Source organism: Grampus griseus (genome assembly GCF_964374135.1).
Source record: "Grampus griseus genome assembly, chromosome: 19".
NCBI lineage: Eukaryota > Metazoa > Chordata > Mammalia > Artiodactyla > Delphinidae > Grampus > Grampus griseus.
Genome location: NC_139013.1, coordinates 16,584,556 through 16,601,833, shown reverse-complemented (window position 1 = coordinate 16,601,833; position 17,278 = coordinate 16,584,556). Strand labels below are relative to the sequence as shown.

The window sequence follows — 17,278 nt, the reverse complement described above, 5'->3', positions numbered from 1 at the left end:
TCTGTATTAATTGATAGTCACTCCCCATTCCCTTCCTCTCCTCAACTCCTGGCAACCACTGAGCTACTTTTATCTGTCTCTACGGATTTGCTTTATCTGGATGTTTCATATCAATGGAATCTCACAGTATATAACCTTCTGTTTCTGGCTTCTTTCTCTTACCATAATGTCTTCAAGGTTCAGCCACACTGTAGCATTTATCAATACTTCATTCTTTTTTTCTTTTTTTTTTTTTTTAAATAAATTTATTTATTTATTTATTTTTGGCTGCATTGGGTATTTGTTGCTGCGCGCGGGCTTTCTCTAGTTGCGGCGAGCAGGGACCACTCTTTGTTGCAGTGCATGGGCCTCTCATTGCGGTGGCCTCTCCCATTGCAGAGCATGGGCTCTAGGTGCGCGGGCTTCAGTAGTTGTGGCACACGGGCTTAGTTGCTCTGCGGCATGTGGGATCCTCCTGGACTAGGGCTCAAACCCGTGTCCCCTGCATTGGCAGGTGGATTCTTAACCACTGTGCCACCAGGGAAGTCCCACTTCATTCTTTTTTATGGCTGAATAATATGCCATTGTATGGCTCTACCACATTTTGTTTATTCATTCAGCAGTTGATAGACTTGGGTTGTTCCACTTTGGGGCTATTATGAATAATGATGCTATGGACATTCATGTGCAAGTTTTTATATAAATATATGTTTTCAGTTTTCTTGGGTATATGCTTAAGAGTGGAATTGCTTGGTCTTAATGGCAGCTCTGTTTAACATTTTTCGGAACTGCCAAACTGCTTTTCACAGTAGCAGCATCATTTCACGTTCTCACCAGCAATTTATGAGAGTTCCAGTTTCTCCACATTCTCACCCACACTTATTTTCTGTTTTGTTTTTTGTTTGTTTTTGCTGTAGCTATGCCAGCATGTATGAAGTAGTATCTTACTGTGGTTTATTTGTGTTTCCCTAGTGACTATCCATGTTGAGCATCCTTTCATTTGCTTATTAACCAGTTGTATATCTTTCAAGAAATGTCTTTTAGTATCATTTGCCCACCTTTTAATAGATTATTTGTCATTTTATTGTTGAATTTTACGGGTTCTTTTTGTATTCTGGATACTAGACTTTTAACAAGATACATGATTTTCCAGTATTTTTGCCCATACTGTGGGTTTTCTTTTCACCTTTATAGTGACCTTTGATGCACCAACGTTTTTAGTTTTGATGAAGTCCAGTTTATCCATTTTTTCTTTTGTTGTTTGTGCTTTAAGATGTCATATCCAGCTCCCCCTCCCCCTCCCTCCTCCCTCCTCCCTCCTCCTCTAGCACAGGGCCCGGGCAGGCGGGGCATTCTGCAGCCAGCACGGGAGCCAAGCAGAGAGTGGGGATCACGAGCCCTGGCCAGAGCGAGTGCGTTCGGCCTCCGCTGAGTTGGCACCTGGAGGACATGGAGGAAAGGCCGGCAAAGACCAATGCCAGTGTGGACGACTCGGCGCCCCCCTCTGTGGCCCAGCTGGCCGAGTGATTCAGGGAGCAGGCAGCCGCTGCAAAGGAGACACCAGCCAGTAAACCAACAAGAAGGAAACTGCCCTGCTCCCTCTCTCTGTTCCTCCCCAGGGTAGAACTGGGCCAGAATGGTGAAGAGAAGTCACTGCCCAATGCATACCAGCCTCCTAAAGTCAAGGTGAAGAGCTCGCCTCTGATCAAGAAGCTCCAGGCCAGTTTAGCCTTTGATCCAGCGACCCTGCTGCCTGGGGCCTCACCCAAGAGTCCCCAACTCAAGGCCATGGGATCACCGTTTCACAGCCAGCTTTCTACCCCCAGCAGCCCTGGCGTGTGGTCTCGGGCCAGCAAGCCAGAGGAGGTGCCCATCAGCTTTGACCAGCCTCCTGAAGGCAGTCATCTGCCCTCTTACAGTAAGGTGCAGACGAGGGGCTCCATAAAAAGGTGCCCTCCCTCCAGGCTATTCAGAAGGTCCCAATCGGATTGTGGGGACCTGGGGAAGCTCAGGGCCATGGAGTCCTCCCAGGAGAATGGCGCCAAGGAAGAGAATGGCAACGAGGTGTTCCCAGCCAAGAGCAAGACTCCAGGATCCCCTCCTCTGAGGAGGACGCCCAGCAGGACAGAGAAGCAGGAGGAGAAGGGAAGGGCCTTGGGGGTAGCCCAGCAGCACGAAACGGCCATGGGGAACTCCGAGGAGGGGGCCAGCCAGCGTCCAGCCCGAGCCTCCAGCCCAGAGGCAGAGGACGGGTGTGGGAGCCCCATGGAGGAGAAACCAGCTGAAGAGCAGATGGAAGAGCCTACAGAGGTGAAGGAGAGGGTGGCCAGTGAAGAAGAAGAGCCCAGACAGAGGAGCCAAGACACAGAGGGGCTGGAGGAGGGAGCTGTCGGGGAGGAGACCCCCCAAAGCCCATCCTGGAGGAGGGGAGGGCGACCACAGTCCTGAGCAGGGGACCGGCAAGGAAAAGCAAGATGGAGGGGGCTGTCCTCGAGCCAGGCTGTGACCCTGGCACTGGCCATGCCCAGCCGGACACTAGCAGTGAGGTCCCCAAGACAGAGGATAACACCCCTGTCCAGGACACTAAAAGGTGAAGAAGATCTCATTGTGCCTAGTGATGAAGCTGCTGGAGCTGTGTCCTTGAAGTAGCAGCAATGATCGTAGTGGCAGCAAAGGAAGCCATCTCAGGAGCAGGATGGCGTGAGGGTCTGGAGTCAGCCTGAGGACACAGGGTGCAATTTCCCGATGTCTGCACCATCAGAGACAGAGATTGGATCTGAGGGCCAAGACTTTTATCAACTTGAGTTTGTGTCACCTGATAGACTTGGTTTAAAACAAAAAAAAAAGAAACTCATTTAAAACAATTTACTATGGTGACAACTCCCTAGGGATACTGGTCAAACTGTGGGGCCCAGATACTGTCCACACCCACCTAACCCTATAGCTGACCTCAGAACTGGACTGGGATTTACCTAATCAGATTGTGTTTGTGTAAGGTGACAGCCTTTTTATTTTTCTTAAGTTTTCATGGTTCTCAAATGTAAGTAAAGACTCATTTCAGGTAGCTAGAAACAAAGTAGTATCACTGGAAATATAAATCCTGTAAGTTACAGAAGACCTTAAATTGTATAGAGACCCTGAGACAACCTTTCAGCTTGGTCAAAATTTGACTGGCCAACCAATTTTGAAAACACTAGGCGAGAAGAGATAATTATTGAAACATTAAAAAATATGTGTCTGTTCCAACAAAAACAAAAAAAAAAGATATCATGTCCAAGAAACCATTGCCTAATCTAAGATCACAAAGATTTACACCTATATTTTCTTTCCTTTTTTAAAAAGTTTATTTATTTTATTTATTTATTTTTGGCTGTGTTGGGTCTTCGTTGCTGTGTGCTGGGTTTCTCCAGTTGCAGCGAGCAGGGGCTGCTCTTCGTTGCCGTGCGCGTGCTTCTCATTGCAGTGGCTTCTCTTGTTGTGGAGCACAGGCTCTAGTTGCGCGGACTTCAGTACTTGTGGCACAAGGTCTCAGTAGTTGTGGCTCACGAGTCTAGAACGCAGGCTCAGTAGTTGTGGCACGTGGGCTTAGTTGCTCCATGGCATGTGGGATCTTCCCGGACCAGGGCTCGAACCTGTGTCCCCTGCATTGGCAGGCGGATTCTTAACCACTGCGCCACCAGGGAAGTCCCTGTATTTTCTTATAAAAGCTTTATAGTTTTAGCTCTTACATTGAGGTCTTTGATCCATTTTGAGTTAATTTTTGTTTATGATATAAGATAGGGGTTCATATTCTTTTTTTTTTTTTGCATATGGGTATCTAGTTGTCCCATCACCATTTATTGAAAAGACTATTCTTTCCCAACTGAATGGTTTGGGCACCCTTGTCTAAAATCAGTTGACCATAGAGGTATGGGTTTATTCTAAACTCTCAACTGCATTCCACTGATACATATATGTCATTTCTTATGCCAGTGCTCTGCTGTCTTTGTTACTATAGCTTTACAGTACATTTTCAAGTTAGGAAGTGTGAGTTCTCCATATTTTTTTCAATATTCATTTGGTCGTGTTGGGTCCCTTGCATTTCCATATGCATTTTAGGATCAGCTTGCCTATTTCTGTAAAAAAGCTAGTTCAAGTTTTGCTAGAGATTGCGTTGAATTTGTAGATGAATTTGGTGAAGTAGTATATTTTTAAGTATTACAAGTTTCATTTACATAAACTTTGGAAGCATGTAAAGCAGAAAAAAGTTTAATGTTTATGGTGACTTTTAAAAAATTAGTAAGTAGGGGGCTTCCCTGGTGGCGCAGTGGCTGAGAGTCCGCCTGCCGATGCAGGGGACACGGGTTCGTGCCCTGGTCCGGGAAGATCCCACATGCCGCGGAGCGGCTGGGCCCGTGAGCCATGGCCGCTGAGCCTGTGCGTCCGGAGCCTGTGCTCCACAACGGGAGAGGCCACAGCAGTGAGAGGCACGCGTACCGCAAAAAAAAAAAATTAGTAAGTATATGGGTCTTACTTGACCTTCTAGGATCATCTGGCAGAGGAATGAGGGTGAACTCTCAGAGCCAGGGGCACCAGTGTACAACACAGAACAAAGAAAGGTTCTCCTCAGGGTTGCTCAAGACACTGTGGCCAATTCAAGGTGATGGTTTTCCTTCACAGACCACACAGTTTCTGTGTGAGCAGCCTTCCGTCCTTCAGCACTCCTGCTGAGTGCTTCTTTTGTACCTCGGAATTTGTACAGCCACATTGATAACAATGGAGCACTTGGCTAGGAATAGATATGATTGCCTTATTGTAATGAATCTGAAAAATGAACATTTGGGAACAGATTTCTTACATATAGCTGTTTGATGTCTTGTTTCTTGAAAAGGTTATGAGAGTTTTTAGAGAGTCAAGATTCTCTTGAACACAGAGCTACAAATGGTGGCTGGTTTAGTTGGATTTATATGCTAGCTGGGTTAGGATTGCTATACTTTTAGAGTATGTGTTTGTATCCATAGCACTTTCCTCATCTCTTGCTCTTATAACCTGCCTGCCTTCCTGTGTTCCTAATGCAATTGTAGAACTGTAAAGGAGGCATGGTATTTGGCCATGATGAGTGATAAGGTATGATTTATATTTATTTTTATCTATCAAAAAAGGAAAAGGGAGGGCTTCCCTGGTGGCGCAGTGGTTGAGAGTCCACCTGCCGATTCAGGGGACACGGATTCGTGCCCCGGGCCGGGAGGATCCCACATGCCGCGGAGCAGCTGGGCCCGTGAGCCATGGCCGCTGAGCCTGCGCGCCCAGAGCCTGTGCTCCGCAACGGGAGAGGCCACAGCGGTGAGAGGCCCGCGTACCGCAAAAAAAAAAAAAAAAAGGAAAATGGAAAGAAAGCCTAGTTATCAATAAGTAGACCAAACTATATACAAACATCATGTACATTGAAGTTTAATATAGACTACATGTATCATTCAGTAAAACATATTTGAACTGTTGTTATGTTTGGAAGAATAGATAGTTTCAGGCAAGTGTAAACCTAGTTGTAGCTGTGTAGGAAGAATCACATTACTCTACTATTGTAGAGTAGTTCAGAAACTGCAATCAGAGGTGTTCAGACCTTGCTCTTTGCACCTATCCAGAGCCAGGGGTTCTATAGAAGCTTCCCCAGGGTGTAAGAACCTGCACACCCTCCGAGGCTTCCTTTCGAACATCTGGAGGGGAAATTGGTACCTGGGTGAGGATGAGTAGCATCCTGTCTACAAACCTGCCAGCCACTTACCTCTCCAGGCTCTGTCTTTCTGTATGCTGCACTTAAGCCCAGCGGGGTATCCTGAACAGACTTTAAGCCATCCTGCTTCAGGGCCTTTGCTGTGGTGGTCCTTTCATCTGGTGAGCCCCAGCCATCCCTTTTGTGCTTATCAAAACCTATCCTACAATCAAGGCCTACCTCCGAGTAACATTTTCTTCATAACAACCTTTCTGATTTCTCTCAGTCTTTGCTCATCACTCCACTTCCAAATCCCCCTTAAGGTTTTGTGAGTTCTCTACTTGTCAACAGCCCTCACCTAATCTGTGTACTCTTCTAATCCTCTTATGGATTTGTGAGCTCTTTGAGGAGGAAACACAAACATGAGTCCAGGCCCTGCTTGATGTGTCACTTGTCAGCCTGAGTTTTGGAGTGGTTAGTGGGGAATCAAACTTTTTGTTACATTATTTTTGTACTACAACTTGAGGAATTTTCTAACAGTCATCATATCATAGTTGCACTCTCACTGTTGTACCTGCTTTTATAAGGTTTTTATATAGTTTCTTATTCATTTGGAGCCCACCTTTGTGGATAATAGCATTTCAGGAGTTAATGTTCCAGAATTACTCACTGTCTTGTAACTTTCCTAACTCTATCTTATTTTTCCCCCTTACAGGAAATGACTTAGAAGCCTTACAAATACATCTGTGCATTCTTGCTTCAGACTTTACAATTGAGGGCCAACCCAGTCTGGAAGCACCTCTTATTAATGTTACACGGAAACTGCTACCTCAGCAAACAAAAGAAAAGAAGGAGAGGACTTATAATAAATGCCATTTAAAAAAAAATAAAAGCTTGCTTTCAGAAAATATTAAAGGAAATTTTTCGCATTGAGAAGACATTTTACAGGTAAATCGATTTGGCAGGCAGGCTCTGTCAAAATTCTGCAGAGATTTGATCTTACTGAGGACTTAGTGTGAAGTAATTCTGTACTGCTTTTTAAATTGCTGTTGATCAGCTTGTGGGTTTTTGGGTTCTGACTTTTCTGGTATATTGAAGATACATTATATTACATTTTTTTAAGTTAAGTTATTTTTCTGCCATTGTAAATACAAGTATCAAAATATTCTTGCAAAGCAATTCTAGGTGAACATTTTTCTCAGCAAGCATATCTTTTTATTAAGAGAGTAGAATGCTAACATTTCTTATATAGCATTTTGGACACACTTTTATTTTTTGTCAGAGGTCCTGCCTACACTGAAAATATTAATTATATAAACCTGTTGTCCTTTTCACAACTACATTGGATCACATGGTCACCTGCCTCATGGAAATGCCTTTTTTAAAACTTAGATTTGCAGAACTCCACTATTTTTATACCTAGCTACAGTTTTAGGGGGGAAAAAAAGGAATCAGGACCCTGACCCTCTCACGGTCCCTGGGACAGTTCCCCTTCCCGCATGTATTGCTGCAGTGCCCAGGACAGTAAAATGGACTACAAGCGGCGCTTCCTGCTTGGCGGGTCCAAGCAGAAGGTGCAGCAGCACCAGCAGTACCCAATGCCTGAGCTTGGCCGAGCACTGAGTGCTCCCCTGGCATCTACGGCCACCACCGCCCCCCTGGGCAGTCTGACTGCTGCAGGCAGCTGCCACCATGCCATGCCCCACTCCACACCCATTGCTGACATCCAGCAGGGCATCTCCAAATACCTGGACGCCCTCAACGTCTTCTGCCGTGCCAGTACTTTCCTCACAGATCTCTTCAGCACTGTGTTCAGGAACTCTCACTATTCCAAGGCAGCCATGCAACTCAAAGATGTGCAGGAGCACGTCATGGAAGCAGCCAGTCGGCTGACTTCAGCCATAAAGCCTGAGATCGCCAAGATGCTGATGGAACTTAGTGCCGGGGCTGCAAACTTTACAGATCAGAAGGAATTCAGTCTCCAGGACATTGAGGTAGAGTATCTTCTGTGTCATACTTGGGTAGGAAAATGTATTCCAGAGGTAAGTGGGAATGTTTGTCTTAGTTTTTTCTCAAATCACTGAAATGATGGTCTTCGTCCTCTTCCATTGATACCCTGTCCTTGTAAAAAATTTTTGCATGCCAGGTTCTGAATTGCTTTCATTTCAAATTAAGTAAGATAGAAGATTATTAAACAAATCAGCCTATGTTTTATGTTCTTTAAATTTTCAAGCTGGAACTTAATTTCCAAATAACATACTGTTAAAGTACATAGTAGGGACTGAGAATTCTAAATATGATTATGAAGATTTCTTTGTGAATTTTCATTATATAGAACCATTGGTTTAATGTAGAAAGTTCTACACATGTTTACAGGAGAAGTTACTTTTTCAGTTCTAAATTTACATCTATTTACATTTGGATGCATTTGATTCTTATTCAGTATGTTTCTTAGGGTCTTTGGTAGTCAAAATGAAATATTCTCCCTTTTTCAGGGCTCTACATTAGAGTGTAAGATTGGAATACAAATTTCATTCAGAATAAACATGATGTTTTTCCTTCCTTCATTTAGGAAATAATTTATTAAACTTAAATTAGCTTCACTGCTAGATTTTTTAAATTATTTTTACCTGCTCAGAGAGTTCTTCTGAGTTTGATTTTTCCATGTGTCCTTGTACGTTTTAGCAGCACATTAGAGGTTAGGTTTCTGGATGCTAGGAGGGAGAATGTTCCTTTCCCCATCCTGGGGTTGTGTTTGATTTTAGGAAATCACTAGTCTTCTGAACTAAATCTGGTGATTGTGGTAGCTGAATAAGCTAACTTATACTGTTGTGGGTTTAGGGGAAAAAAAAGTTAGGCTATTAAGTATTATGACTCATTTTTTATTGTGTTTAAAAGGCATATCGTGATTTTGAAGGCATTTCCAAGAGGAATTTAAAACTATGTTTGTTTTTATTTATTTATATTTGGCTGCATTGGGTCTTCGTTGCTGCGCGCGGGCTTTCTCTAGTTGCGGTGAGCGGGAGCTACTCTTCATTGCGGTGCTCAGGCTTCTCATTGTGGTGGCTTCTCTTGTTGTGGAGCACGAGCTCTAGGTGCGCAGGCTTCAGTAATTGTGTCATGCAGGCTTCAGGAGTTGTGGCATGCAGGCATCAGTAGTTGTGGCACGTGGGCTCAGTAGTTGTGGCTTGTGGGCTCTAGAGTGCAGGCTCGGTAGTTGTGGCGCATGGGCTTAGTTGCTCCGTGGCATGGGGGATCTTCCTCGACCAGTGCTCGAACCCGTGTCGCCTGAATTGGCAGGCGGATTCTTAACCACTGTGCCACCAGGGAAGCCCAGAAACTATTTTTGAAAAGACACAATAGTCTTGGTGTAAATTAGGCATTAGGCATCATCAGACTTTTTCTGTAGAGGGCAAATAGTAAGTAAATTTTAAGCTTCATGGACCACGTGGGTCTCTTTCACATTCTTCTTTGTTTTTTTTAAATAACCCTTTATGAATGCGAAAACCAGTTTTACCTTGTAGACCTGTCTGTTGGACTGGATTTGGCCCATGAGTTATAGTTTGCTGAATCTGCTGGTATAAATGTATGATATCCTCCTTGGCTCATTCTATTTTGAACCTATCCAAGTTTATTTTTATTTTCTGATTTTTTTCTATGATCACATCATATATTCAGAGAAATTATGATTTTACTATTTTGCAAGTAGTTTAGTTTTTAAATTACACATGTAAATCATACATAAAGCGTATTTTTAAGAAACGTACTTCTCAAAAGAAATTCAAGCAGTGAAACTTAAAACTACTGCTCTACTCTCCCATCCCATTCCTTTTCCCAGAGGAGACCACTGTTAACTGGTTGGTTTGTGCCATTCCAGATTACTGTGTGTATAGGCACAGATGTACAGCTTTGACTTCTGTTTGTTTTATGTGAAGAACCATGTTTAGCCCTCAGGATGCCTGGTCACTGCTGTGCAGAGATGTGGCAGGAGAGCAGTTAGGGCCTCTGCCCTCTCAGAATGTGCTGAACAGTATTAGACCCAGACTGTTTCAGTTCCCAACCTGCAATGACACAAGCACCTTTAGCTTTATTTAGAATTTCAGGCAAGAATGGTTTGAAAATGAGGCCAAAGCCTATTATTTTAACCTGAACATTATTGGGCTCTTCTTCAGTCCATGCCTCCAGGTGCTGGAGGAGACAGAGCTAGGCCTCCAGGGCTGTTTGCCCTCCAACCCTGTGGGGCAAGTGCCCTTGTTCCCCAGGTCAGGACAGCTAGAGAAGGATGAACCAACCCTGAGGAGTTGGGTTTAGTAAAACCACTGTGTGCAATAGCACCTACCTTGTCCCTTCTGCTTTCCTGGGACCAGCATGGACCATTTGAGCTGAGAAGGGGAAATATTTCTTATTGCTGTGTTTTGGAATTTTGGCTTGACTTCCCCCATTGAAATGCGATTAGGATAGCTGGAATACTACCATGTTTTTGTATATAATGGACTAAACAGGCTTTCAGAGGCTAAACTGGAAACTAAGTGCTGTTGATGGGTTTTAGAATATATGCGTGTATTCTAGGTTTCAAACTGCTGACTTATAATTAAATCCTAAAATGTGATTGTGAAATGTAGGCCTGCAGACTTAACATTTTGCTCTTTCCACAGAACAGTATTTGTTGTTTCTGGAATTTATGTACTGACGTGGTCTTTCTCTCAGGATATTCACCAACTCAGATGGCATAGCTGGGCATTTGTGTTTTTTTTTCCTGTTGGTTTTTTAAAGATTTTATCAGCAAGGGCCAGAGAAGCTCTTTAGCATTCATCCTTGGGGAAAGAAGTCTGTGGCCTAACACTGATGAACTTGACTGGCTAGACAAGGACCTCTGCTCAAGAGCTTAGCCCAGGACTGCGGTTGAGAAAAGCCCTGAATTCAGTATTCAAACGCTTGACCATTTGAAACCTAAGACAAAGTACCAGTTCCACTGTCCCACCCCTGCAGGTAGCCAAAACATGCTTCTAATGCTCCCTTACTTGCAGCCAGGTTTCGGATATGCTTGTTGATTGACAGATCCTGGTGCCTGTGTCTAGGAACTGCAGTTGCCAACTGTGTGCTCTGGGGCAGGCAGGGTGTACATGAGTCCTGTCCTGTCTGTACTCATCAGTGACTTTGCCCCTTACCCCAGGTGATTCAACCTCATAATCTCTCTGTTAGAGAAATAAGTTTTGAGTAGAAAGTGACTCTGCTTTTTTTTTTATAAAGGTGTTGTATTTATTTTTTAATTATCTACATTTTTTAATATTTATTTTATTTATTTTTTTTGGCTGCGACGGGTCTTAGCTGCAGCATGCGGGATCTTCTTTGCGGCGTGTGGGTTTCTCTCTAGTTGTGGCGTGCAGGTTTTCTCTCTCTAGTTGTGGCATGTGGGCTCCAGGGCACGTGGGCTCTAGTTTGCAGCGTGTGGGCTCTCTTGTTGAGGCGCGCGAGCTCAGTAGTTGTGACACACAGGCTTAGTTGCCCCGCAGCATGTGGGATCTTAGTTCCCCAAGCAGGGATCGAACCCGTGTCCCCTGCATTGGAAGGCAGATTCTTTACCACTGGACCACCAGCAAAGCCCCAACTCTGCTTCTTATTGTCTGTATGGCCTTGAGCAAATCTTCTAACATCTCTAAGCCTCAGTCTGTCCATCTATAAAATGGAATTACCACCCACCTTCCAGAGTTCTTGTGACGATCAGAAGCGATTAGCGTGTGTGAAACACTGTACCCAGCTAGTTGTCATCATCATCACTTATTATTATTGCTTCCAACATGGCTTGAAAAGTGTTATTAGTCCTTCTCTGCAGTACAGAACACAATCATGTACAGAGCCAACAAAAGAGAGAAATATACAGCAGATTAGTCTCACTGGAACCCTTTTAGGTGGAAAAAGTTGCCACTCCTAGAACATTTGCTCTACTCATTTCTTTGCTGGTTCTTGAGGTGAGCACCTCCCTTTCTCTTCTGTGTTACTTTCTCTTTTGGTGTTGTAAGGTGGCAGCAGTATTACCTTGCCTGATGTAGAAACTGCCAGAACGTTTCCAGCATAAAAGCCCTAGGGGACCTCTTCTAATAGTCACTGCTCTATTTCCCTTGCACCTAGAATGGGGGTACATAGGGAAGGAAGTGGAGTGGGGGGTGTCTTGGAGTCCACTTGCTGTAGCTAGGTATCTTTGAGCAAGCCAATTGATAGTTTAGGTAGGATTTTCCCCGCTTTGGATTTATAGAAAATGTATAGTTTACATTGTATATATGAACTGGAATGTTGTCTAAAATGAGAAATATGATCTTAATCAAGTGCTTCATGGGGATTCCTTTATGTAAGTCTCGAACTGCCAGTCCAGCCAAAGTGTGAACTCAGGAAAAATATGGTTTCCCATATTGAATTTGTTCATTATACAAAGCTTTTACACCCCACAACGTTTTTTAGAGGTAGACCATACGGAACCTGCTGTTTCTATCTTTCTTTTCAAGTCTAGGGGCATCTTCATTGGTGTGTTACTTCTAATGTTCCTGTAAAATGCCGGGCTACATGAATTGAGTGGCTGTGAGTTCTCTTTGATTTTATCTACTTCAATTTTATTTGTCCTAGAAATCTGGTATCCTAACTAAGGATCATTTGCAAGTAAAACATGTAGTTCATATTAAAGAAGTATAGACAACCCCATAATTAGGTTTTCTATTTATTAGAAAGTCAAAGATGTCAACTTCTTTTTATAAACATCTATCACGTGTCTTAAATAAAATTACTTTTCAGTGCAAATGTAAATAAAAGAATCAAATTGACTTGTGGTTCATGCGTTCATTCCACAGATATTTATTGCACACTTTGTGCCAGGGACTGTTTCAGGCACAGAGGATACAGCAGTGAGCAAGATAGAAATTCCTCCCTTCACGTAGATAGATGAGGGCTGTGATCTAATTAGATAAGATAGTTAGAAAAGGCATCACTGAGAACATGATATGTGAGTAAAGAACTGAAGGAGATGAAGGAGTAGGCCCCAGTAATAACCAGGAAAAGAGGATTCCAGGCAGAGGGGACAGCTAGTTTAAAGTTCCTGAGGCAGGAGCAAACTTGAGTGTTTGAAGAGCAGTGAGGGCCTATTGTGGCTGAAACAGCAAAACAAAGACACTAGGGGTGAGGTCAGACAGGTAAAGAGGTCATCCTCTGAAGGGAAGGTAAAGGGAGGGCAGCAAGATGAAGTGATGACACTTCTCCCCTTGCTTTCTTACCCCGTGGCAGCTCTGGGGCTCCAGTTTCACCTCGAGCCCTCAGTGTTGGTACAGGGTTCCCAAGAGTTGTATAGCTGATTCACTTTGCTGTATAGTAGAAACTAACATAACATTGTAAAGCAACTGTACTCCAATAAAAATTAATTAAAAAAATGATAAATTGGGAACTTTGAACATGTACTGGGTCCTGGTCAACTGGGATTTGCTTCAAAACATTCCAGCAGAAAAAGGTGGAGTAGGGGAAAAGGATGAAAAAACATGGCAAAACGTTGATAGTTACTGAAGTTTTTTGATGGGTTCACGGGGGTTTGTTGTATTCTGTTTTTGTGTATATTTGGACATTTTACAAGTTTAAAAAAAGGGAGAGAGAAACTTTCGACCACATGATAAAAGTAATGTATTAGGAACACACAATAAATGATTCCATTACATAAGTGATTTGTGCATGTGAAGTGGTCTTCTAACAGAAAGGGAAGTATTTAGGAAAACTCCTCTGTTTTCTGTCTACTCACAAAATACTGCACCTCTGGCGCTGTGGTCATAAGTTTGTTGGTGGGGGTTTTTCCCATACCAAGCAATTCTGGATCAGTTCTGACGTTTTTTACCTGGAGTTAGCATCAGATTCCACAGTTAAGGGCTCAGTCCCACTAGACTGCCCCCCAACCCTGCCCCCTTAGACAGCAGTTACAAGTCCAGGGTGTTACCTATGTTTCTTACCAACTTGCTGCAAATCACAGGTCCCCATGACCACCCCACAGGTTTGATTACTTTATTAGAGCAGCTCACAGAACTCAGAAAAACATTCTTCTTACTAGATTATAAAAGGATGTAACTCAGCAACAGCCAGATGAAAGATATGCATAAAGCAAGGTATGTGGGAAGTGGTGTGGGCTTCCATGCCCTCTCCAGGCGTGCCACCCTCCCAGCACCTCCACCTGTTCTTTAACCCAGAAGCTCTCTGAACCCCGTCCTTTGGGTTTTTTCCAAGCCTTCATTAAACAGGTGTGGTTGATTAAATCTTTGGCCACTGGTGGTTGATTCTGTCTCCAGCCTCTTCCCCTCTCCAGAGGGGTTGGTCTGAAAGTTTCAAACTTGGTTCCCCTGGCAACCAGCCCGCATCCTTAGGGGCTTTCCAAAAGTCACCTCATTGACATAAACTCAGGTATGGTTGAAAGAGGCTTGTTATGAATAAAAGATACTTTCTCTCTCTTATCACTTAGAAAATTCCAAGGGTTTTTAGGAGCTGTGTGCCAGGAACCTTGGAAGAAGACCAAAATATATATTTGTTATAAATCACAATATCACAGAGAGTGTCATTGAGTAAGGTATAGTGATGAGAAGAAAGGCAGGTGCTTTTCAGAAAAATGAAAATAAAAGTGAATCAAGGAAGAAAATGAGAATAGAGAAAAGAAACCTCTGAAGGCAGGACCCCAGCAGCAGGTAGGAGTCAGGGAAAGAATGCTGTGCTTGTAATTTTGGTGACTAAAATGGCAACGTTGCTTTCTTTTAGGAGAATGTGATTTAACATTTCATAGTTACTAAAAAGTCTTGAGTGAATGTAAGGAAAAATGAGGTTTGATGGGCAAATTAGAATGAAACAGAAATAAAACAGTTCATGGAATGTAATTTAACATAGGACTACCTTTCCAGAATTACTTCCTATTCTAAATTTTTATGATTACTAGTCAGCTTCTGAGATTTCACAGAATTGGATAATAGCCTGTTTTGACAGCCTCCTCATCTTTACAGATCAGGAATCTGAGTGTCTGTAAAGATGACATTTGCCTGAAATCTTTCTGGGCCCAACATATACAGGGGTTGTGTCCTTTACCTCTCCACTGTTCCAGGCCAGTGCAGTCTTTGTGCCAAGGTATTTGTTTGCAGTGTCCATTCCCTCCAAGAGACTTGCCTTTCTGACCTAGCTAATGCCGAGGTGTCCAGACATGGGAAAGTAAAGGAACCGCTGTGAGTCCTTGCTCACTCCCAATCCCTTCTGAGGCCCCACTAGCTCCTGGAGGAGGCCCCAGTCACCTGGCCTGCTTTCTTCTTCACCTAGCTGCTACCACCCACCCTCCAAGGTAAATACAGATGAGCTGGCTGCAAGCTGGCAAAGATGAGTGAGGACTATCAAAAGCATTTGCAGAGACGTGGATGGACCTAGAGTCTGTCATACAGAGTGAAGTAAGTCAGAAAGAGAAAAACAGATATCGTATATTAACGCATGTATATGGAATCTAGAAAAATGGTACAGATGAACCGGTTTGCAAGGCAGAAATAGAGACAGATGTAGAAAACAAACGTATGGACACCAGAGGGGGAAAGCAGGGGGTGGGGGTGGGGGGATGGTGGGGGGATGAACTGGGAGATTGGGATTGACATGTATACACTAATATGTATAAAATAGATAATAAGAACCTGCTGTATAAAAAATAAATTAATTAATTAGAAAGAAAAAGAGGGCTTCCCTGGTGGCACAGTGGTTAAGAATCCACCTGTCAATGCAGGGGACACAGGTTCGAGCTCTGGTCTGGGAAGATCCCACATGCCGCAGAGCAGCTAAGCCCGTGCGCCCCAACTACTGAGCCTGTGCTCTAGAGCCCACGAGCCACGACTACTGAGCCCACATGCCACAACTACTGAAGCCCACGTGCCTAGAGCCCTTGCTCTGCAACAAGAGAAGCCACTGCAATGAGAAGCCTGCGCACCACAACAAAGAGTAGCACCCACTTGCTGCAACTAGAGAAAGCCCGTGCGCAGCAACAAAGACCCAACACAGCCAAAAAATAATAAAACAAATTAAAAAAAAAAAAAAAAGAACCTTCTGTATGGTTCAGGGAACTCTATCTACTCAGTACTCTGTAATGACCTATATGGGAATAGAATCTAAAAAAGAGCAGATATGTGTATATGTATAACTGATTCACTTTGCTGTACAGCAGAAACTAACACAACATTGTAAATCAACTATACTCCAATAAAAATTAATTTAAAAAAAAAGAAAAAGTGCTCTAGGCCTGGTGGGCAAGACTGATAAGTAGATTGTGACCATAGGTGTAAGCAGTGCTGTGACGCAGATGGAAAATAGCCTAAAGCCTTGCCTGTGGGCTCAGTGTCCCCCCCACCCAGCTCACTGTGAGGGGGCCTAGCCCCCACACCAGAACCGCCTACCTAACCTGTGAGACAACCTGGTAGGCCCTGGTAAGAGTTTAAATTTTATATGGAGTGAGATAGGATTTTTTTCAGGGGGATTTTTTTTTAATTTATTTTTGTCTGCGTTGGGTCTTTGTTGCTGCACGTGGGCTTCCTCTACTTACGGCGAGCGGGGGCTACTCTTGGTTGTGGTGCGCGGGCTTGTCATTGCAGTGGCTTCTGTTGTTGTGGAGCACGGGCTCTAGACGCGCGGGCTTCAGTAGTTGCGGCGTGTGGGCTCAGTAGTTGTGGCACGCGGGCTCTAGAGCGGAGACTTAGTAGTTGTGGCAGATAGGCTTAGTGGCTCCACAGCGTGTGGGGTCTTCCCAGACCATGGCTCGAACCCGTGTCCCCTGCATTGGCAGGCGGATTCTTAACCACTGCGCTACCAGGGAAGTCCTAAGGGGGGATTTTGACTGATATGATTTGTTATGTTTTTTAAAAAAAAATACTATGGCTACAAGTGACAGAAACCAAACTCAAAACAGCTTAGACAACAATAAAAGCAAAAAGAAGCTGGTAGTTACATAGTACTTATGCTATGCGCTCTTCTGAGACTGTACACATTAACTCAGTGAATTCTGTTAATAACCTTGTAAGTTAGGTACTATTCATATTCCCATTTTATTGACGAAGAAACAGGTGTGGAGAGGTTAAACAGCTTATCAAAAGCCTCATGGCAGATCCAGACTTTAGACCCAGGCAGTCTGACTCTATAATGGAGTACCAATTCTTGGCTGTACTGCCTCTCAACAAAACAATGTATTGACTCCATGAAACCGAAGAAAGTTAGCTCTTTGGGCATGGCTGGATCCAGGGACTCACACAGTGCTGAATAGACTCAGACTGTGTCCATGCCAGAGTTGCCAACAACTCAGCAGAAAGAGCACCTCTGCTTTCCCCCAGGTTCTGACAAAAGTTCTAAAACTGAGTCTGGTTGGCTTGGCTTGGGTCACTTGCCTGTCCTTGGACCTTGTGGCCAGAAAGGTTAAACTAACGCACTGACTGGTCAGGCCTGACTTGTGTGCCCACTCCTGGGGCTAGGGTACCACCAGACTGAGAGTGCAGGGGGAGTGGTTCCCTGAGGGCTGCTTCCAAAGCCACGGGACTAGATGTTGGGGAGGCCACACTGCAGATGCCAGCTGGTGCGTGTCAAAGGATG

General features: G+C 43.9%; 2 protein-coding genes across 8 annotated transcripts in view; both read left to right on the top strand.

The window, feature by feature from the left end:
* Positions 1 to 17,278, top strand: part of GARRE1 (granule associated Rac and RHOG effector 1) — an 82,154-nt gene that overhangs the window by 26,851 nt on the left and 38,025 nt on the right. For all 7 annotated transcript variants that reach the window (XM_082677096.1, XM_082677092.1, XM_082677095.1 and 4 more), the window contains one exon: positions 6,384 to 7,662. In XM_082677096.1, coding sequence (XP_082533222.1) covers positions 7,168 to 7,662 — 495 coding nt within the window. In that variant the 5' untranslated portion in view covers positions 6,384 to 7,167. The remainder of the gene's footprint in view (positions 1 to 6,383; positions 7,663 to 17,278) is intronic.
* LOC309837331 (capZ-interacting protein-like) lies at positions 1,420 to 2,573 on the top strand (the record flags this gene model as incomplete). Its single annotated transcript, XM_082677803.1, is given in 4 exon segments — positions 1,420 to 1,503; positions 1,507 to 2,394; positions 2,396 to 2,455; positions 2,457 to 2,573. Coding segments are annotated over 4 exon segments (1,140 nt in total). The 5' UTR covers positions 1,420 to 1,428.